Source organism: Aulonocara sp. 'chitande type north' Nkhata Bay, linkage group LG6 (assembly GCF_057382095.1).
Source record: "Aulonocara sp. 'chitande type north' Nkhata Bay isolate Kocher_YH1m ecotype deep benthic linkage group LG6, A_spYH_male_GT1.1, whole genome shotgun sequence".
NCBI lineage: Eukaryota > Metazoa > Chordata > Actinopteri > Cichliformes > Cichlidae > Aulonocara > Aulonocara sp. 'chitande type north' Nkhata Bay.
The window spans coordinates 12342079-12366142 of NC_141349.1; the positions used below are offsets into that span (position 1 = coordinate 12342079).

General features: G+C 40.5%; 1 protein-coding gene across 1 annotated transcript; it reads left to right on the top strand.

The window, feature by feature from the left end:
- The first annotated feature begins 2424 nt into the window (after nt 1–2424).
- Nucleotides 2425–7294, top strand: LOC147327354 (B-cell receptor CD22-like). Its single transcript, XM_086297517.1, has 9 exons — nt 2425–2479; nt 2757–3047; nt 3131–3364; nt 3470–3574; nt 3681–3899; nt 4353–4682; nt 5819–6164; nt 6257–6314; nt 6674–7294. Exons 1-9 carry the CDS (start codon nt 2425–2427, stop codon nt 6857–6859), a joined length of 1824 nt encoding a protein of 607 aa, XP_086153643.1. The 3' UTR covers nt 6860–7294.
- Nucleotides 7295–24064: the final 16770 nt, after the last annotated feature.

A 24064-nucleotide genomic window follows, 5' to 3' on the forward strand; every position in this document is an offset into this window, starting at 1 on the left:
CTCTCAGAGTTTCAGAAATATCAGAAACATAAATGTTAAAAATCAACTTCTGTCTAACAGGAATGACTGACTTGTGTGAGTGTGTCAGCAGACAAACTGCATTCAGCTTTAACACCATCACTTCCTCATTTACTTATTTGCCCCACAAAGAGCCCTCTAGTGAAGAATGTATTACATAAGATATTTGACAAAATACTGAATCTACTTTGAATGAATTGTTTTCTGTTTATTTTTCTTCCAGAATTTTTGGCTTTATAATTTTTCAGTGACAAATGATCTCAGTTAAACATGTGACGAGCCAAAATTTCATTGTGTTTTCATGAAAGCTCTGTCTGTGTGGTGGTGCAGTGGTTATGGTGGTCGTCTCGCTTTAACAAGCTCGTGGCTTCATGTCTGGGACTTTGCCTTCACATGTTCTTCCTGTGTTTGTTCACAGGTGTGAGTACATCTAGTTTTCTTTCTCTCTGTGTTTGCCCTGTGAGAGACTGTTGGGCTGTCCAGGGTCGCCTCACCTCTTGCCCCGTGGAAACTGTGATAAACTCCACCTTCCTTGTGAACTCTAACCATATAAGTGGAAGAGCATGTATCTGTCAGCGTTGATGGTGAAAGCAGAGACATGAAATTGTTTGAGGTCATATTGTGGTTCAAAAAACAAACTTAAAAGAACGACCTGAAGACATGATCACCCAGAAAGTAAGAAAACCTAAAGCGCCTAAAGTAACATGATTAGCAGGTCTTGTATTTTGCATCACATGCATTTCATTGTGTTTACAGACAGAACAACATGAAAGCAAACACTACAAAAACATCATCTGCTGTACAAATACCTGATTTTCAATTTAAAGATGTCTGATGATATTATGTGGTGTCAATGTCTGTATCCCAATTCAGGGTCTGCAGCCTTAAAGTACGCATTTCAAGGCCGATTACGTCACAGCGGCGCGCCAAAGGCTGTCCCAATTCAAAGGCTGCTCGAAATGCGGCCCTGAAATGCATCCTTCATTTCCCTGAGTTTTAAGGCTGTGGCAGTGTAGACTTCGTGGCCCAACAGATCCCAGAATGCATAGTGCGGTGGTGGGTGTGGATAATTTTGCCGAAAAAAACGGCGGATGAGGGGCGCCCGAAGAGTAAACTTTAAGTAAGTACTGAATATTATGTCACGTATTTATGTGCAAATGTTTAATAATGAAGAACATTAAAACATTACTGTTGGCCACATGTCGGCAAAGTTATGTGACATTAGTGACGTTTGTACAAACTTGGTTTTAAAGCCTTTACTTTAAAATATACTCCGTTCAATAGCTGAGCTTAATCCTACAGAGAATGATCAAAGCTCATGTAGAAACAAACAAACAAATGAACAAAAGATTTTCTCCTTCATTTCTGTCAAACAAAGCTGTATGAAACGTTTCCAGCTGTTAGTATCATGGTTGCTAGACAACCTGGGCAGCGCAACGGAGGCTAGACCGTCCCATTACACAAGCCTCGCACTTCCAGCCTTAGCGGTCTTTAAGTACGCGGCCCTTGAGGACCGTTGAGGCTGCGTACTTTAAGGCTGCAGACCCTGAATTGGGATACAGCCAATGTCTGGCATGATTGTGTTGAATGGGGCGATCGTGGCTCAAGAGTTGGCAGTTCGTCTTGTGATTGGAAGGTTGCCGGTTCGAGCCCCGGCTCGGACAGTCTCTGTTGTTGTGCCCTTGGGCAAGACACATCGCCTACTGGTGATGGCCAGAGGGGCGTGATACAGCAACCTCGCTTCTGTTCTGACTACAACTGTAGCTGCCTCCACCAGTGTGTGAATGAATAGTGGAATCGTAAAACGCTTTGAGGGTCTCGAAAAGCACTATATATATGCAATCCATTATCAATAGTTGTGTTACTTTCTGGGTGATTTGCAGCTTCAAACATAAAAATCCTTCACATTGTTTGTGTCAAAAATTAAAACATTAAAGACATCATGTTTGGAGGTTTAACATCTGTTAAATTAACAACAACAAACAGCTTCACATCTTCACGTTCTCATTGTTATCACTGAAGGTTTTTTGTTGTAAATAAACACAAAATATTTATGTGAAATTTAATGATATTGCAATTTTTACATTTTGTAAACTAAAAAACAATATTATAATTTTAATAATGATGACAAGAAATAGAAAATACATTTATTTGAGGTCAATACATGGATTCTTCACTAGAGGGCTCTTTGTGGGGGAAATAAGTAAATGAGGAAGTGATGGTGTTAAAGCTGAATGCAGTTTGTCTGCTGACACACTCACACAAGTCAGTGATTCCTGGTAGACAGATGTTGATTTTTAACATTCATGTTTCTGATATTTTCCAAACTCTGAGAGCAGCAGTGATCGGCTCTTTACAATCATCATACATCAACTTTCTCATTAGAAGAGAAAATCTACAGCAGCCATGTTGTTGGCCGAAGCTGAATGTTTGTTCATGGGTTTCATTCTGTGTCTCTCAGGTAGGAATAATTTGTTTCTCCTCCTCATGATGACTGTGATGCTGTTTCTGGAAGGCAGGAGTTTTAGTGTCAAACCTGCAGAAAGTTACAAAATGATTTTAGAGAACAGAAGATTGACAGTTAACAGGATTTGTACTTTTACTGTTCTGAACTCTCAAGTGTATCAAAGCACCAGATTGTGATCCTTCACAGTAACATGCTGTCATCACAGATTAGCACAGAAAAGAAAGTTAGCATAAATGTTCACCATGTTTTCTAATCACATGTTGTGTTAAAGGTGTTCAGGGAAAAGCAAACAGCATCTGTGCCTTGAAAGGTTCATCAGTGAATCTGCCCTGCTCACATCAACATCCCACTGCAAGAAATAGCTGGTACACTGGACACGATACTGTCTCCAAGATAAAGTTCTCAGTAGAGGAAACACATGTAAAGTACAGCATGTCAGCAGAGAGTAATTTCACTCTAACAATCAATAATCTGACAGAGAGAGATGCAAATTTTTACTGCTGCATTAAAACTGCTGACAGCTCAAAGTGCCAACAAAGTGGAATTCATCTCCAAGTTACAGGTACAGTTCTTTTTACAAATGCATCATAAATGAATGAGTTTATGAATGATCAGTGTATTCATGTTGGTCATGTGACCTCTCAGAGCTACAGGTAAAGGTGATTCCTGCCACAGAGGGACAGACAGTAACACTGATGTGCAGCAGCAGCTGTCCTCTGACTGAAAAGCCTGCAGCCTACATCTGGTACAAGAACAGAGAGTTTCTCTATGAGGACTGGTCTCCCTGGTACCAAGAGCTGCTCAGCAGTGAGGAAGCAGTCACATACTCCTGTGCTGTCAAAGGCTACGAGCATCTCAGAGCCCCTGAAGTCTCTGTGGGTGAGTCATGATGGACACCTCCTCATCATGTTATGAGATGTTAAACACAAACACTTTACTCTTCAGACTCTAATGAATTTACTGAAAGTTGTTGGTTTTTCTCAGGTTCCATCACAGAGACCTGCTTCAGTGTGACCTATGCTAAAGGGAGAATGTGTTCTTCTCAGCAGACATCAGTGGACGAGTCCTGCTCCATCACATATCCCAGAGGTGAAGTTCTGGACAAACTGCACTTTGAAATTTCATTTTTATTTGTTGATTTATTTGACATGACAGAGATGAACTGGTGGAAAATGTGTTCATCATCTCCCAACAGAAATTCATGTCCAGAGGACTCCTGCTGAACACAGAGGTCACATCAGACTGACCTGTAACAGCAGCTGTTTTCTGACTGAGCCTCTGATTTCCTTTGTGTGGTATGAGACCAGAAAGCCTACAGTGCAGGAGGGAAAACAGATTCTAGTTTCCAGCTCTAATCATGACGGTTTGTCTTGTGCTGTAAAAGGTCTTGAGGATGTTCGCTCTGCTGACATCTGTGAGTAAACTTATTGTCTCTCCACTTACAAAGTATTACCACCACTTCTTGCAATTATGACTAATCATCACACTGGTTTCCTGTAAAGTTCAGGATCAGTTTTAAAACGTTGGTGATCACATCACAATTCTCAGCTGCAGATCCAAAACTCTCCCTCTTCAGATCTGCTCATCTATGATACTAACAGTATTCATCTCCTGACTTCTGCTCAGCTTTTTCAGTCTCAGCCAAGAGTAACTCAGTCTGTCATTTTGCCCAGTGTATTTCTTTCTTCTTTTATATATATTTAATGTTATTATTTCATTATTGCTTTTGTTAATTATTTGGTTGTTTTTATTCTAAGTATACTTTAAAGTGCTTTTTACTTGTTGTTGTGTTTAAATGTGTGATAGAAATAAACTGATTTGACTAATTAAGTTAAAATATCTCTTCTCTGTTTCATTGATATTTCAGGTGTTAATGATGATTCCTGCTGGGCGTTGAATTATGTCCACAGCAGAATCTGTGCTCTGGAAGGATCTTCAGTCAACATCTCCAGTAAATACTCACATCCTGACTACGAGCAGATAAAGTCTAAATGTTGGTATAAAGTCAAGAGAGAAGCTGAACAGCTGACTGAGGATGCAGATCATGTGGAGTATGATGACAGCATGAAGAACCAACACATCCTCAGATTAAAGAAGCTGAAGAGAGATGACTCAGCAGAATACAGGTTCACCATCACAACAGGAAATGAAGAAGTGAAAGAGTTTGATTTTCCTGGAGTTACTCTGATTGTCACAGGTAATTACAGCTTGTTTGACTCACTGTTCATTGTTTAGATCCCAGTTAGTCCTGTGTGTTACTCAAATAAGCTAACAGAAACTAATCTAAGCTGGTAGTGGGGAGACTCACCCAGCTCTAACAGCCTACAGCTGCATGACTACAACGTTTCAGCTTGATGATGAAATCCACGAGCAACTCCAGAGTTAGCTGCAATTATTAGCTATTAATGGCAATTAACAGAAGCTCTGCTCACCTATGTTTGCACTTGTTACTTTAGTGGTGAAAATAGTTCCCAGGTATGTGTTAGCATAAGGACTAGAACAATCTGTGAGAACGATTTTAGAGATGTAATATTTATACACACGTTTTAACCTTTACAGTTACTGAAAGAGTCAAAAAGAAAATGTCCACAACTTTAGACTTTAAATGTAGTCTTGTGTTGCTTTGAAGGAGAGAGAGCATCAATGAGGAGAAGCAGAGACTCAGCACAAAATCACCAAACCTCTTCCAGGTTTCAGTCCAACACAGCCAGAATTCCAGTTCATAAATCCATTGATTATGGTTCATCCACTCGGGTTTACAACTAAAAATATCCTCCAGTAATGTCACAGCTGTCACACGTACACTAAGATTTGTGGCCCTTGGACCATTTACTGCCAGTGGGCTCATTTTGGGTTACAAACAGCATGAAGCACCATCATTCATCTATGCAAACTGGTCAAGGAGACACAACCTGATCCATGATGGAGTCATCAGACGTTTCAAGATGTTTATACAAACTGATGCAATTTTATTTCCTCATTCAGTCAGTGATGAAAGGTTTTTTTAGTCTAATTTTTCTGTTTCAGTCCATGCATGGTTATCAGTCCCCAAACAGAGAAAGAACAGACAGACAAATGTTAAGTTATGTGAGCAATTAAATCTGTCATCTCCTACATAGAGTTAAAGCTCTTCATGTTATCCTTTACAATAAAATCTTTACTAAATTATTTAGTTTTCTTTTCTTAAACCTAATACAGTTTTCATATTTGTAAAAGAAAAATATTCTCTCACTCACTTTGTAACATTGACGCTAAACACCAACCTGCTGTTTATAAGAAACACTTAACATAAAATATCTCTTACAGTTACTGACAAGTTTAAGTGTTTTTCAGAGCTGAGAGTGAAGATGAGTCCTTCTGCAGTGGTGACAGAGGGTCAGAGAGTCACACTGACCTGCAGCACCAGCTGTCCTCTGACTGACAACACAAACTACATTTGGTACTTGAACAGTCGACCTCTGACCCCGAGAGAGAACCAGAACAAACATCTGATCCTAGACCCAGTCAGCAGGGAGGATGCAGGAAGCTACTCCTGTGCTGTGAAAACCAACAAAGATATCAGCTCTGCTCCAAAGACTCTCACTGTCCAAAGTATCAGAGGAACATGGACACCAGCAGCTGCAGGAGTTTCTGCAGCTCTGCTGGTTTTAATACTTCTCACTGTCTGCTGGTGTGTTAGGTGAGCATCACTGTGTTCTCTTTCAAACTGTCATTCACACACTGACCTGACACCATCTGTTCACTTTCATATTCCCTTATTTCATTAACCAGAAAAAGGAGAACTTCTAGCCAATCATCAACAAGTGAAACAATGGAAAACTTGGAGCAGGTAAACAAAATAAATGCAATAATTCTTCTACAACAGAGGAACATCCCCTTGATCTATCTAGATTATTCCTTCATGCATGACAGAGCAGCTTCATTTTAACAAATATTGGAGATTATGTATTGGAATTTCAGGAGCAGGACTACCCCTACAAACACCGTAGTTCCAGCTGTCATCTATATAGGTTCCCCCAGTTCTGCAAGCTGATCATTCTTGTTTACATGCTCCACCCTCCCTCCCTCCTTGTTCTCCATTCTTTAACTTCTTCGCTTCTATTTAGTACATGGGGATCTGCCAGGCCCGGGAGCCATCGTTAGCCCCTTTTAACATGTTATTAACATGTTATTTCTCTTTTTTATCAGGTAAATTTTGGACCCCAGCATGACGACATCTCAGCTCAACCAGCAGAGCAGGAACTTGACTACAGCGAGATCAACGTGTCCAAGAACCAAACAGAACATCCCTACTCCACTGTTCAGTCATTTCAAGAGCAGGAGCATGTCCCCTACGCTGTTGTCAACTTCAGAGACAACACAACACCTGAGTGAGTTTGTTTTATGATTATCAATAAAACTCAATGACCAGGCTGTGGACACCTAGAGCCTGTACAACACATCAACTTAAAGAAGATAAAATATAAAAACACATCTGGACTTAAATTGTTCTGTTCATGATGTTGGTATTACATTCACTTCTTGTATTTACTTTTTCTGATGAGTATGAACAAACTGTGGTCACTCTTGACAGGCTTCGTTCAAACCCTCATAGGAACTGAAACTAAAGCATTTGTAATGGTTACCAGCTTTTTATGTTGAGACAATCGTTCTCAGGCTCTGTCTCACACTAGATAAGAGGAACCCTCAAGAGCAGCTCTTTATCTATATATGTATATATTAAAATGTGTTTCTTAAAGTGTCTTTGACACATTAAAAGGTCATCATTATCTCAGGCTTTGCCCAACATGCCAGCAAAATTGTTCTAAAAATTGCATTAAAGAACAAACAAACAGTTGAACTCAATTTCTTGTAAAGTCAAAAATGTCTTCATCATAAATCCATTGGAGATTTATAGGACAGACTTCATATTTATGAACATGTAACAAACATTTTGTATTACAAGTAGAATAATAAACTTTATCTTTAGCCCTTGTGTTGTCCTTGGGTCATTTTTGTCCTCTAAAGAAATCTTTTGCTATCAAAAATGTGTTTTTTATTCATCAAATGGTCTGAAAATAACAGAAGTTATTCATTACTATGCTATGCATGATTGGAATAAGTTTTAAGTAATTTGATTTATTAATGGGGTTTTTATTGGATTTTATAATACCTGTGGTCCTTGTGGACAACAATGACCCCAAAGTGTTGCAAAGGGCCATGTTTTCACACCATACTGCTTTCAAACATCTTTGATCTTGGATCACTGATGTGTGGGGTTAAGCAATGGTCATAACAACCACAACCACAACAACAACAACAACAACAGGCAGCACAATGAGGAGGCAGGTGCTCTATATTCAATGAAATTGTATTTATATAGCGCCAAATCACAACAACAGTCGCATCAAGGTGCTTCGTATTGTAAGGTAGACCCTACAATAATACATACACAGAAAGTATGCTCATAGGCCTCCATTGCACTAGAGATTTGTGAGTATACTTTTTTTTACCATGTTGTGCAAAGCAATGACCAGTAGAACAATGCATATATTGTCCTCTAGTATAATGAGGACAACGAGAGAGGAAGAATAATGGATCGAATGCAGCTGTAGGCATATGTGGGTGTGTTGATTCTTACTGCCGTGCATCCAGTAGAGTCGCTACGGCCAGTTTATGACATCCTGAGTCTGGTAGAGAAGTTTTCATGCTGACACAAGATTAATCATAGAATCACAAAAAGGATATCATTTCTTAATAAAGACACAATAGAAGATCGTCATTCATGACACAAACGTGCTCCCATTTGCTAGTTTCTTCTTCAAAAAAGTAAGAGTTAGTAACTGAGTTACAATATTCTAAAAGTAATTAATTACTTGAAAAGTAACTGTTGCATTACTTTAAAAAAATGTTTAACCCTCTGGGGTCCTGGGTGTAATTGGCCATTTTTGACTACTTTTGATTTTCCCTCCACATTTTACCTTTAAAAACTTTTTACTTTGCCTTGTTTGGTATCATCCTTTTCAGCACAGCCTCACGTGTCTGAATTTACAGTCAGGTTTACATTTTGACACACTGTATTAACACAACTGATCTAAAATCAGACAAAAAACATAAAATCCGAGTAAAAAAGCTTATATTTTTTACTGTAACAGACATGTGTAATGAATCATATTTCATTTCATATTTCTTTAAATACAAATATAAATTGTCAATTTTAAAATCATACGCACAAGTTTTGAAAATAACAAAGTTACTTGCAGCCATTTACCTTTTACCCCTTTTTTAAATAACCATTTCAAACTATTTACAGAACAATCAGCTGTTCTGCATGCAATAAGATGCCACACAAATTTTTTGTGCCACTCCAAAAAAATAATTTCTGTCCTCTATAAAGGAGAACATCACAGCCTGATACCTGCAGGTCTGACAGCAGCAGGTGCATCATCCTGATTCTACCTGGAGACAGCAGTCACCTCATTGTTCTGACACAAAACACAAAACTATCCACAACACTACACACTAAACGTCACAAATCTCTCACATCTCAAAACTCGCTCTCTCTCTCTCTCTCTCTCTCTCTCTCTCTTTCTGCTCTCTCTCTCTCTTTCTCTCTCTCTCTCTCTCTTTCTGCTCTCTCTCTCTCTCTCTGTGAACAAAGTTTGTGTTTTTTCCATTGTTTAAGCACTGCTTCCAGCCAAGAGTGATACCATATATGCCCTATAGCTGCAGAAAAGGCTAACATTGATTATTTTTACAAAAAAACAGCTAAACATGAGATGTGTTCTCCATTCTTTAAGCACCTGTTCGAGCATCGTTTAAGCACCGGCACCGTTTCAGAAGTACCGGTTTGGCACCGGTATCAGATAAAACCTAAACGATACCCATCCCTACCACGACTACTTTATTCTTCCTCAGTCAAACAGCAGCACTCATGCGATTGTTTTCCTCCTAGCTCCAGGTGTTGTGCCAAAAAGTGACCGTGATTACCATCAGCGGGAGCGCGCGGCTGCTTAAAGCTGTAGTGTCCAGATTGCTTACATAGTCAGCTACTTGCATGCAACTGATATAAGAGTGTGAATGTGTATGAATGTAGTTAGGAAGAATCAGTTTAATTGTAATTGGGTGAATGTGACATGTTGTACTAGATACATGTTGTAATGTGTTTTGACAAGCAACCATTTGACTAACAGGTCTGTCTCACCTGCTCTTGTTCCCTCTCTGTTCCTCTCTCTCCCTCTTTGTGCTGACAATCAAGCCAAACAGCAACATCATCAAATATAGTTGAAACCAGATATTTACATACTCTTCAGATAAAAACATAAACACTTGTTTAATTGTTAAACATCAAATCAGACTAAATGCTTATTTTTTTTAGATATAAAATACATATATAAATATAAACAACATATTTGTTAAATAGAGAGAAATTGTATGTATTATTGTATTCAAAATTGAGCCACACTTATGGAGCTCCACAGTTCTTTTCTTGGTGTTTTGGTTGATATCTCTTGATTTTTGCATGTCAGAGAAACAGGCTCTGTGTTTTGCCTTATATGCATCCACAGCTGTGCCACCAATTTACTCACATGGACTCTACCAACCAACCAGAAGCTTCTTAAGCTCAGAATGCAATCGTCTGGAGTTTTCTTATTAATTAACAATAAACTTAGTGTACATGTACTCCTACATTTGATGAAAGTGATAAAAATAGACAGGTCTCTCTTTATTCTGACATTTAACTAATTCAAAAGATATTTCAATATTTATTGATCTAAAACAAAAAAGTTTACTCTAAAATTGATGTTCAACAGTAAAGAAAAAACATTTTTTTGTTTTTCACTAAAGTGTATGTAAATATCTGGTTTCAATTGTGAATATACTGCTGTGTATTGAAATTCATCTTGTTTTGCATAGAAATATACTGAACAACACACAAAGCATAATATATAAAATAACATCTACCTGAGTTTTTTCTTTGAAAGAAGCTCCTTATGTCCATTGTTGTGTACATCAGTACATAACTGAAAGTGATTTCGAGTGCTTTGATTAGCCATTGAGGGTAACAACTGAGATTTGAAGAGATATTATTTACATTGTGCTTCTTCTATTTTGGGGGAATCAAAGTTAACTCACCCAAACAATTTATCCAGGCAATTTGATTAAGACACTAATTGATTAGAAAAAAATTCAAACAAAAATAATATTTTCATTAAAGTATCAATACAAGTTCAAAGCTCATTACTGCCACCATGTATCAAAAATTCGTAATTTGTTTTAATTTTTCAGCTGAGTCTATGAAAAATGTTTAATATAACACACAACAGGCGTGCAATAGTATTTGTACACTTGCAAGAAAATTCCCATAGAGCTATATGTGTGGTGTGCAGTGTCTCTCTAAGGAAATGTGATGAAACTGGTGGCAGGCCTTAAAAACACACTTTTATCTTCTGTAAAAGGCTGAGCTGTGCTAATTTACACAAGAACTGGACTGAAAATCAGTGAAAACAGGTCTAATGGACTCAATCCAATGTGAATATAGTGGTTCAGTGATTGTCTGCAGCTAGCTGTAAAGCACCATGGAGGTTGTGTTATGGTATGTGGATCCATATACTGCTGATGGTCTGGTGGCATTTTAGGGTCCCTTTGATCGCACAGCTTAAGGGAAACCTTCAATGACTTGAGTGTATTTGTAAGTGTATGTATGGAGTGAATATGAAGAACAAGTGAAAAAGAAAAGGGAAGCAAATACTGCAGACTTACATCAACCAATCAGAGGTAGATTAACCCACAGTGTAGGGAGAGGCAGAGACTTACGTGACACTGTCACAGTGAGTTTACATTTCCTTAATACTCGGTCCAAAAAAGGATAAGCTGTATAACTTCTTTATTGGTTCAATGTTAGAAGTAAACCTGATCAACCACAACAGGATCAGTGCTAAGGTCACATGATGCTACATGAAACATCTTTAAACAGACTTTAGTGGGTCGGTTGTTTCCTGAGTCAGCTTTAAACCACTTCACACTCATATTTCATAGTAAAAGTGGAAGTCACTGTGGTCAAACTGTCATTCAGTAAAGAGAGCACACTAACACAGACATTACAGTCTTTAGTCAGACACACAGCTCAGTAGGCTCCATTCAAACACTTTTCACAGCCTCCATTTGTGATGTTCTTGTGCTTTCAGTTTGTCAATAGTAATTTTGCCAGAGACTGGAGGACCTCCCTGTTCTCATCAAATAATCTAAGTGTCCCAAAACATCCACTAGGACTGCGTCAATGTGTGTGGGTGCTCCACAGAAGATCTTCCACTGGAGCAGTCTTGTGACATCACTCTACACTCAGCCTTTGACTAAGTTATGATGATTGATGGTCAAACAGTGCACCTTAAATCTGACCCTGCACACAGGGTCAGATTATATAGCGTTAGTCTTGACAATCACAATAAGGAAGACCACACCCAGTTGTCGGTGCCTAAAAGCTGCCAGGAAATTATTTTCCAGGTGGCTCATTACAACCTGATGGCTTGTCACATGGGGTATGACAAAACTGCCCTGTGGTTTGCATCATCCAGTGCTGGAAGCCAGGTTCTGTCCCAAATACCAGGCGGTATGTGCCCGAGGAGGGGGGCGGTGTTCACAGAGGGAAAAGTGGGAGCGAGAGTGGAAGAATGAGGGAGGGTCTGTAGTGAGGGGAGGTCCAGAGGCAATAATACAGACAGAGCTTGGCTGGCCAAGTTGATTGATGGGGGTATGCAGGGTATGGTGTGTGGCTTAGCTGCAGGTTAGGGGTGGAGCAGTGGGTTGTGAATTGGCCAGGGGAACCTGGCACAGCTAGGTCTGTCAGCCTTCACACCAACTACACCTTTCCTATTTTCAGTAGCTACTGGGGCCCAGAGAAGAGAGATGTGTGGTATGTGCAAGGCGGAGAAAGGAGCTGACAAAGTGTATATATGTAAAAATCACTCTAAATAAAAACAGTTAATTTGTCTCTAAAAACACCAGTACAGTAAAAGTTCACCATTGTTGTTAAAGAGGTTTTGGATCTGCATTCATGCTTCTTTTCTACTGCACATGACAATGAGTTCCCCGTACTACTTTACTTCACAGGAACCAGAACTCAATCCATTACAGCACTCGCCTCTGTCAGTGCGCCCAAGAGCAGCTGTGACTACAATGTAGCTTGCTATTGCCAGTGTCTGAATGTGTGTGTGAATGGGTGAATGACTGAATGTAGTGAAAAGTGCTATACAAATGCAGGCCATTTACAGCACTTTTTGGAATGTGGTGGGATGAAAATTGACATTATGGATGTGCAGTTGATAAATCTGCACAGTATGTTTGATGCTGTCATGTCAATATGGACCAAATGTGGGAAATGTTTCCAAAATTAAGACAGCTTTGAAGGGAAAATGGGGAACCAATGTGTACCTAATAAAGTGGTACATTTACTTTTACATTTACTTAGTGTTTAATAATATTTAAAAGAACAAAAAGTAAAGTGAGTTCAGCCGAGGCCCAGTTAATCTTACCTTCTTTATCACAAAGGGTTTATGTTCTGGAAAAATTCAAAATGTTAATCATCATATTCATTGTTCCCAAATAAGGCACACAAGGGAGCTCTGCCCACAAGTTGTTCTGATATGGTAAGGAGGTAATCCATAGTAAATATAAGTACCCTGCTTTGAGTTCATATTTATATTCATATTTACTTTGAGTTCATATTTATCACTTCCTGTCTGTCTAAAAATCCTTTTTAAAAATTATTTTTCACAACTTTCCAGGACTTGCTTCTGTACGCACAAACACACACCTTCATCTGTCACCTTCTTATGCCCTCCGGATGGCTCTTCTGTGTATCCTACTATTAACACATCCTCATCCTCCCAGCCTGTAACAACAACAAAGCTGGCACTCAAACAGCACAGGACACGACTCCTTCATGAACAGCACACAGTCTCAGTTTCAGTGTTGTGTTCACACACAGGCTTAGTTTTCAGGTTCCATTGCCTCAGTGAAGTGAAAGTACATAACCCTCACATTAAAAAAAATGAGTGCGGAAAATTCCTCTGGTGCCATCCAGTGGTATGTTCAGTGCACTTCACTATTCCTGTTAATACAACATCTGAAAAAGAAAAGAGTGTAAAGTCCTGCTGTCATAGTAAAAGAATTTCTTCATAAACTCAGAAAAATCAGCATTTGAACCAAATAACAAAAATATTTTAAAAATCTGGTCTCAGATTTATTATTTTACTGTTTTATTGTGAAGCACTTTGGTGTGCCTTAGGGTTTTTAAATGTGCTATATGAATTGTATTGTAGAATAAGCTGAATAACACAGTGTATTGTGGTCTGGCTTGCACTGTCAACAGGTAAGCATTTTTCCAGTGATATGGGGGAAGAAAGAAACTGTCACAGTGTTTGAAACGGACTCACGTGCAGACCAGGTATTCTTGGCAAAGAGAAAGTGCGTTTATTTACAGTGAGACACCAGGTGAGAATATATATACAGTGTGGTGGGGGAAAGGGTCCGGGGGACCAGGGGCCAGGGGGAAACAGGGATTAATCCAATACACGTTCTCAGTTGTTCCCCACACCCCCACTGATTTGTGATGAGGGGTCTTTGGTCCTATTGACCTTGTACAGTTCTAGGCATTCCAGGATCCATGTCAGGGACATTGACTCACAGACAATGTTCCCTCTAATTTTTCATGTGCCTGAGCAAACACACAAACTCCCTGAGCGGACCCTTGGACCACTGTGAGCAACAGCAGATGTGTGCACTCTGGTCACGCCAGCATCAAATCCATCCAAGTTTATTTATTACAGTGGTTCCCAAACTTTTTTTGCTCGGCCCCCTTTGCTTTACAAGAAAATCTTTGTGCTATCAATGCATTTTTCAAAAAAATGCTTCTCTGTGCAAAACATGCTCACGATGCAGGGGGATTAAAATTTTGTTGGGGATACCTACCTTGGTACCACCGCTGTGCAGGTGAAGCCAGTGTGCTTGGACACGTTGCAGTGGAGATTTTTTCTTTTGGTTTTTGACCACCCTGAGTCTTGGGTTGACATAACATCTTGTTGCTATGCCACCTTAAATTGGTCATGTGATTGGTTTACCACAACTTCTTTATTATTCCTCAGCTAATCTGTCCACACCGCATTTTCTTCTTAGTAACGGCGATGTAACAATAGAAATAGTAATTATTCAGATTACTAGTTACTGAAAAAAGTAACGGCCGTTATTCCCACCACTGATAATGACACGATTACCTGCATTTCCACTACTCATAAGCTCGTGTCAGTATTTAATGATCAATATCCACAAATGAATATTGGAACTAAATGACACTAGATAAGCACATATTTGACTGAGAACTTAAACTTCACCTTAATTTAACGTCTGCCCTGCTCACATCTCGTTGTCATTAGCGTGTCTTCACTCCACATCGGCCACACCGCTTTGCTAGCTAAAACACGGGTGTCGGCATATAAGGACGCCATCATAACCACTGTGGTCTTCAGGACTTTGAGATATAAAAAGTATATTTATGTGGATTCACCTCTGTTTGCACCATTTTGTTATCAGCGGTTGCATCTGTGCATGCCAAAGAGAAAATTTTCATAATAACAGCTGGATACTGAGCTGACTCTACCTGCCTCTTGCATGTAGCACAAGCGTTTACTAGTATAAGGCTGAAGAATTTCAATTTATAAAGGCAGTTAAAAAAAACTGTTAATACTTCCATGAACCATTGAGCAAGGCATATTACTAGATAGATGCTATTAGGAATGCTTTCAAAAGGCATCAACAGCACAAATACAGTGGATATCATTCACAGAACAATGTTTTCAACCAGGATGTAAACATTTTCAACAACATTGCAAGCATTGATCAACAACCGCTGATCAATGGCTATGAGTTCCATTCACTGAGAGTTGGGGAATGGCTGCAATGACAGCATTGTAAGATGGTGAAAGATGTACACTTAGGCCCCCTGCTCGATTCAGAGATGGTGGTTGTTGATCAATGGTCATGAGAATTTGCAAAATTATGATGAAGGAACTGACCTCCCAGCCCATTGTTCCTTCAGTGAGCTGGTTTCAGTCATTATGCAAATGTACTGTTTATAAGATTGGGGAAACCTGCAGTCAGCTGAGACTGAAGAAGTCAGTTGGATGAGTGATGAAATGTTTCTCCCAGTGAAGACGTTACGTCCAGATGAACAGAATCAACTTTTGGAGACAGAGAATGAACTTGTTATGCTCACTGTGTAACTGTCTCCCTTTATAAGAGCATTTTTCTGACACACTACTTAGCAGTGGCATGGAGTGACTTTTATAGAAAGGAAAGCAGCTGATAAGCAATTAAAAGTCTTGACTAGATACTCACAGTCTCTAGTGAAATTGAAATAAGCCCAGTTTTCAGTGAAAATATCAAACTGCAGCCACAAGATGGTAGTAATGTAAAAGAAACACGTTGTTGCAGAATTTCTGAAATACAAATCTGAAATAAAAATCAGTGATTATTCTTTACAAGTGAAAGTCTAAGCTAATTATCCACATATGTGTGTCTCGTACCAAGCTTCAAGCATCTGGAGAGTATTGTCAATTTTTTAAAATACCATCATTGATGCAGTTGTCTTCTTTGAAAAAGAAAAAGGAGTACATTCTGTTAAAATTATGGTCCCCAGCTATAATATACTGGGCAACGTGGCGGCATGGTGGTTGGCACTGTTGCCTCACAGCAAGAAAGACCTGAGTTCAATTCCACCATCAGCCTCTTTCTGTGTGGAGTTTGCGTGGGTTCTCCCTGGGTACTCTGGCTTCCTTCCAAAGACATGCAGCTAGTGGGGTTAGGTTTATTGGAAACACTAAAATTGCCTATAGGTGTGAATGGTTGTCTCAGTCTATGTATTAGACTAGCGACCTGTCCATGGTGCCCTAAGACAGCTGGGATAGGCTCCAGCGGGCCCCCCGACCCTGAAGTTAGATGGATATAAGATGCTGTCGTCCTTACATTTAGAAGAAGTGTTTGACTAGGAGCAGTCCGGTTGTGCTGCATGGATGTTGTGTTTAGAATCTCTCCACCACACTCCTCTTTTAGAGGCAGAAACGTGTTACTTGCAACGTGAATCTCATGTGGTTATTTGGTGGTTCAAGTGACGAGAAACCTGCAGACATGACGACCTGAAAGTGACATGATGAACAGTCAGTGTAGTGCAGCAGCTATCTGCCATCATTCAAATCAACTTGAAGTATTCTTTGCTGCTCTGTACTTTACCATGATTCTTATTTTCTTTCTTTCCTGTAAAAAGAAAAAAATCACAAGATATGCTCATAAAACTTGCAGCAACAGCAAATTTGATTTAGTTATGAGAGTTTTACCAGAATGAGAGTAGAGACTTGTAACACAGCTGTCTGTGATTATCTTGTGGCGTGAGAAAAAGAAACCAAGAGAAAGAGGCAGATGATGTCTATGATACTGTAGTTCACTATGATGCATGCAGAGCAACACTTTTGAAAGAATTATTATCACACATCTGGATCTATACTGTTCACTCTACGGAATTCTTCTTTAGACTAATTAGTCAGTAATGACATTATGATATTGAAGATCTCATCTTTAACTGTAAGTTTCTCAACACCAATGTATACTACACCATACTACACTAAAGTAATTAAGTAATAAGTAAACAATTAAATGACGTAAAAGTTCAGTACCGTAAAATTATATATAAGAATTCCAGCTTCTCATGTCCCTTTTTACCCATGTTGCTGTCATTCGGTATCTTTACGTCTATCACTATGGCCATCTTCCTCTCCTTGTCCACCACTACTATGTCCATTCACTTCGCCATCACCAGTTTGTCCATCTATATCTCAAAGTCCCACAGGATCTGAGTTCGGTCAGTCTTGGTCATTCTCGAGCACCCCCCTAGAGGGAGGTCCATTTTGACCTTGGGACTTCCAGACCATTTTCCAGGCCATAGATGTTTCTGTCCTGCCTGCTAGCATCTTACACCCTGCTGTTATGTGCTGGATTGTCTCAGGGGTACCTTTACACAGCCTGCACCTGGGGTCTTGCCTACCCCAGCCTCTATGGATCTTGTACTTACAGCTTGTTCCTGTGCTGCCATGATTAGTGCCTCTGTGCTGTCTTTCAGTCCGGCTTTGCCCAGCAACTGGTAGGATTTCTGGATGTCAGCCACTTCCTCTATCTGATGGTGGTACATACTGCACAGGGGACTAACCTTTTCAAGGTCAAGGTTCTTTATTTGTCACATGCATAGTTATACAAGTATAACACACAGTGAAATGTAACCTGACACGCTCCTTGACATGTGCAAAAAAATTGGGGGGGGGGTGTAGAGGAAAAACATTATATATATGTATATATATATATATGTAGTATGTACATTGGGTGAATGTGCAGTAGTAGCAGCAAGCAGGTGAATTCTGTACATTAATATGAATAGACATCTGACTATTTTACAGGATAGACAATATAAACATATTTAAAATTAAAGGAATTGAAATGTACATTGTGCCTTGGTTTAGTGTCTGGAAGAGTCCTGACTCAGTCAATTATAGATGATGTGAGAGGGCGGGTGTGTGTGTTTAGGGCACGGATGGCTTGGGGATAGAAGCTCCTCTTGAGTCTCTCTGTCCTTGCCCGGAAGATGCGGAACCTTCTACCAGATTGCAGAAGTTGGAACAGTTTGTTGCCAGGATGGGACGGGTCCTTTTGTGATGGTTCCTCCTCTTTCTTGGGTTTCTGCTGCCTGTGGTATTCACTGAGCATGCGGCCTGACATATTTGTGCGTGTTCGTTGTGTCGTCCTGGACTGTGGTGCTGACACTCACTAGTCCCCGGCCTCCTTCCTTCCGCTTAGCATAGAGCCTCAGGGTGCTGGACTTGGGGTGAAACCCTCCATACACGGTTCGGAGCGTCCTTGTCTTGATGTCAGTGGCTTCCATCTCCTCAGTTGGCCAGTTTATTATTCCAGCAGGGCGTTGGTGTTGATAGTCCGGATCTAGTTCTTACCATTCATCTGACTCTTCAGGACGTGCCTAACCCTCTACAGGTACTCAGTGGTTGCAGCTTTCCTACCGGCTTCTTTGTGTCTTCCATTTGCCTGTGGAATTCCCAGATACTTGTAGCTGTCCTCAGCGTCTGGAACGTTGCCTTCTGGTAATTCGATCCCCTCAGTTCTGACCACTTTTCCTGTCTTCATTACCATCTGACTACACTTCTCCAGTATGAATGGCATTCCAACGTTGTTGCTGCATATCTTCATGGTGTGGATCAGGGGATCAATATCCCCTAAGCTCTCTCCTGTGTATATATTGTGTCAGTCTCCCTTTGTCCTTTATGGATCATCAGCTCACCTTCCCTCAGTGTTTTCTAGCTTCTTGTGCCTCCTAATGTTTTGCTTAGTGTAGTTCTTTAAAGTTTTAGTTTTATTGTAATTTTTTTTGTCTGGATTACCAACCTGATAAATGGTGCCTTTATTATAGTATTATTGTCTCCCATTGTCCGAATTTGGGTCCTCGACCTCTACACTTGGTCTGCTCATCCCACAGACCCTGACAGTTACTGGATTTTTCTTTTGTGGTGTAAAAAAATAAAGAAACATGATGACAGAAGTTTTCATTTCTGACAGCATGCATGAAAACTGCCCTTTTTGAAGCACTAGCAAGTTTTCTTGCATTTTGCAGGACATTTGTGAAACATGAATTTCATTATTACACATTTTTCAACTGAACAATTCAAGCACTGCTACTTTTCTTCTAATTTCTTCTGTATAATATCCCCGAACACAGAGTGAACACTGACCGATATACCAGCTGTGGTGTCTCTGTTTTGATGCTCAAGTTATTTCAGACAATAAAACCATCACTGGTTACAAACTCTTTTTTTTAGTGAGCAGGCAGTGACTTGATTGTGGACTCAAAGTCACCCGTGTGGTTATCAGTGAAGTGCAGTGTTGTACAGTGATGAGCTGGGATGTTTTCATCCATAGAGTCAAGGTTCAGCTGAGGAGGCAAGACAGTTATTCTAATTTTACATTGAACTGCTTCAAACCTTTGGCTGATTCTTCTACAGACCATGAAAGTGCCTTGAAAAACTATTCACCCCCTTGTTGATTTTTTTTTATATCTTACACTTAAAATGATCAGATCATCAAATACATTTTATTGTTAGACAAAGATAAGTAAATGCAAAATACATTTTTAATTGATGATTTTAGTTATTAAAGGAAGAAAGCTATCAGAACCTAATCTTGCCTCCCCTATTTTAGTAGCCTGAAAACAGAACAGAGCTAGAGTCTAAAGATAGAGGCTTGCGTGGCTTCTGTAACCTCAACCAATTAAATGCAGTGAACTGTGCACTCATCCACATCCTGTGTGTTGACGTGTCGTGGTGGGTCCCCTCAGTAGCTGGAGACTTGCTACAGTGGAGCCAAACATACCATACCAGCTTTATTTATGAAGCACTAAAACCAGGGTTCACAAAGTTCTGTATGTAGCGCCTCTACTCAGGACCAGTACACTCTCACTTCAAATAGAGACCCTAGACATCTTACTAGGTTCAGGAGGAGGTTTTGTTTTGGGGACTCACAAAAGGAGTTGGCTTGGAAGTGAATAACTGGGACCTTTATTGCCTCAGTACCATTTATATACATATACAACACAATAACCCAAATTGCACACTAATAGTGCATTTTAAAGGTGAATACATGTAAAACAAAACAAAATAAAGACATTTAAATGGAAGATTTATACTGAACAGTATCAGAGCTCTTGGGAATGAATGAAACAGATTAAAGTGTTCCTGTTGTGAAGTTTGAATTGTCCAGTCTGAATTGTCCTTTAAAGTCGTTGAAAACCCAAACAGGTGTACTGTAGGGGAATTGTCAGTGTGCAAACCCTATTATCCGGGTAGGAAAAGTAGTGCATAGGGCTTATCTGTAATCCAGGGTTGCTTGAATCAGTTTCTCAGGCAAATCCCACAATCCGATCGCATGGCTGGCCACACCATTTCACGATCATCCAGGATCTCATTTGGGCTGTTCTCGCCGTCAGTGGTTCTCCAGAATTCTTCTAGTAGTTCAAAAAACCAATCTACACAAACAGTGCAGAACAATCAATTTCTTTTCCCATTTTGTGTTCTTAACATGAGCTCATTAACTTCTTTTCCAAATGTATTAATCACAAATGGCATTCCCTTTAGCTTTACCAAGTTACAAGAGTTACAGTAACTTGTTTGTACCAGTATCAACAATTTTATCAAAATTATATCACAACAAGGAACATCAGCAGCTTAAACTGTAATGTAAACAGTCATAGCAATGAAAGTGACATTCATCCTTAAGGCTTACAAGAAAATGTAACTTAATTCAGTGCAAATACTATTAAACTTGAAATATGCTCATATCTATTAAGACATAACCATTCTAATATAAACAGAGCTATTGCTTCTACTTGAATACCTCCCCGAACGGAATATGGCTTCAGCGGGGTGGGGTGGCTAACAGCTATTAGCAGCTAGCATCGCATCTAGCATCGGCATCGTTTAGCTCAAAGCATTCAACACTTATAACACACTGTAAAGAACAACAGGAGAAGTGAAACAACACGCCAGATTCTCATAGCTCCCGATTGGTTTTTGTTCAAAGGTTTCTGAGCTGAATCGGCTAGTGAAATACATTATCTAACTTAACAGGTAGCTAACGAAAGCACGTGACTCACCGGGATTTTCAGACACAAATAACTTGACAGACGTTATTCCCTTTGTGGTCAGAGTTCGGGGCCTAATAAAAGAGTACCTTATTAGCATTTATACGTAAAACAATCTGGTCTCATTAACCGGGTTGCAGTATTGCATACCAAGATACTTTTTCCATGCGCTCCGACACGTACTTGACCGCCATCAGAGGGAAGATCTCACAGGAAGAGAGAGGTAATACTTCCTGCGCACTAGACGCAAGGTCGTCAGAACACAAGACTGCATCACAGCGCCCCCTTGTGACAATAACAGGCTATAGCCTTAGATTACAAAAAGGGATTTTGCAGCCCTGTATTTCACATGGGTTACACCCTCCCCCTTTGACCCAGCATGAGCCCCTTCATGCGTCACGCTGTGGTCTACAGATGAACTCTCATAGTCACCTATTGCATAAAGTGCTTGGTTAAAGCTCTCTATGAGGCTCTGCGCAAAGGAAATTAAGGGATTTCCCAACTCAGGATAATGGAAGCGCCTTGGTGGTCGACGTGTCCTTTCTGACTTACGAACATGGTCATTTTTTTCTCCACTGTCAACAGTTTCCTTATGCTCCAGAGCTACCTCAGGGGTTTGTGGGTTCAGATCAATGGTTTCCGTAGCTATAGGAGCCTCTACATCAATGGACGGTACATCAATGCTGTCTTCGGCCACAGCTGATTTTTGATTAGTCATAGTTGGTAAAGTTACATCGTCTTCAGTAGGGTGTTGCTCAGCCACAACATCTGGCTCCTCTCCTTCAGCTACTTCAGGAGGTACCCCTACAGGCTCTGCAGGCAGCAAAGGGGAGCTGCCTCTGCAAGGCTCATTCTGAGGCTGAGGGTTTACACAGTCTGCTGGCGTAGCTGGTATACAACTACCCTCCGGTACTGTTTTTCCGGTTTGCTGTCGTCTCTTCGGGATTTCAAACACCTGAACCAACTTTCCAGGAATGACAGAAGACTGCCTAGGATAGACAGGTGAGTCGTCTTCAGATTCTGATTGCTCCTCCAGTAACAGAGGCTGACTGCGCCTCGTTCTTGGCCTGCAACTCTTTGGCTTGACCTGGTCAACTTCCTCAGCTTCAGATAAGTCACCACAAGGGAGTAAGAGATCCCTGTGAAGAGTTCGAATAGGACCATCTCCATTCATAGGCTGTACAACATACACAGGTAGGTCTACCATCTTTTCCACCACTCTGTACATGGTTGACTCCCACTTATCTGCAAGTTTGTGTTTATTCCGAAGTCGCAGGTTCCGCACTAGCACTTGATCACCTTTCTCCAAAGTTGACTCCCTGACAGTTTTGTCAAAACGGCGTTTATTCCGTTCAGCAACCTTCTGAGAGTTTTTGGCAGCGATCTGATAGCTCTCTTGAAGGCGAGCCTTCAGAGCTCTCACATACTGAGAGTGAGATGTAGGAGAGCCATTTTTAACTGGCAGGCAGAATGCAATATCCACGGGAAGCCTCGGCTGGCGACCAAACATTAACTCGTATGGGCTAAACCCAGTGGTCTCGTTCTTGGTGCAATTATAGGCATGAGTTAGTGGTTTCACATAATCGCGCCAATGAGTTTTCTCTTTGTCTCGTAGAGTTCCTAACATGCCAAGAAGAGTTCGGTTGAACCGTTCAACTGGGTTTCCCCGTGGATGATAAGGACTGGTGCGCACCTTCGTGATACCAGCTAGGGCACAGAGCTCTTTAATGAGTTGTGACTCAAAATCCCTGCCCTGATCACTAAGCAGGCGCTCAGGAAAACCATAATGCACCAGAAACTGCTCCCAAAGACACTTCGCAACTGTTGTAGCCTTTTGGTCTTTTGTTGGCATAGCAACAGCGTATTTGGTGAAATGATCAGTTATGACCAGAATGTCTTTGGTGTTGTGACTGTCAGGCTCCAAGGATAAATAGTCCATGCATACCAGTTCCATGGGACGGGTTGTTTGGATACTCACAAGAGGTGCTGCTCTTTCAGGAAGGGTCTTCCTTCTAACACAACGTCCGCAAGACTTAATCTTTCTCTCTACATCAGTTGCCATTTTAGGCCAATAAAATCTTGACCTAACCAAGTCGAGGGTTCTTTCCAAACCCATATGCCCCATGTCGTCATGAAGGCAAGTGAGAATGGTGGACCTTAAAGACTCAGGGACGACAAGCTGAAAGGTGACATTTTCACCTGATTTGCGGGTTCTGTAGAGGAGACCATTTTTCAGTTCCAAACGTTTCCACTCTTTGAGCATTAGTTTAAGCTCTAAGGATGCAGAGTTAGGATTGGAATTTGCTTCACCTCCATTTTCTAACATGTTGACCACATACCCAATAATTGGGTCAGACCTCTGATGCTGTTGGAGTTCTACCTCACTATAGGTAGGTATGACAGAACAACCTAATGTTCCATCATCTGCGTAGACGTCTGGCACCGCATCGGTATGTAGAGCAAGGGACTCTACCAAAGTGATAGAAGGTAGGCTATTGTCAGATTCACCTAAGAGATGACGGTGGCACAAGACACTGAATGTGTCAGCTGTCACATCTTGTCTGTTGGGAGATGAAGAGAGATGATGGGAAGCGAATTGTTTCATTCGCTCTTTTTCTTCAAGAGAAGCATAGTCATCATCCACAGTATCATGTGGCCGCCTAGAGAGGCCATCTGCATCTTGATTGCTCTTACCAGCACGATACTTAATATTAAAGTCGAAGGTGGAGAGAGCGGCCAACCAGCGGTAGCTGGCAGCATCAAGCTTGGCTGACTTCAAAACATAGGTTAATGGGTTGTTGTCCGTTAAAACCGTGAATGTGTTCCCGTAGAGATAATCTTGGAACTTCTCTACAATG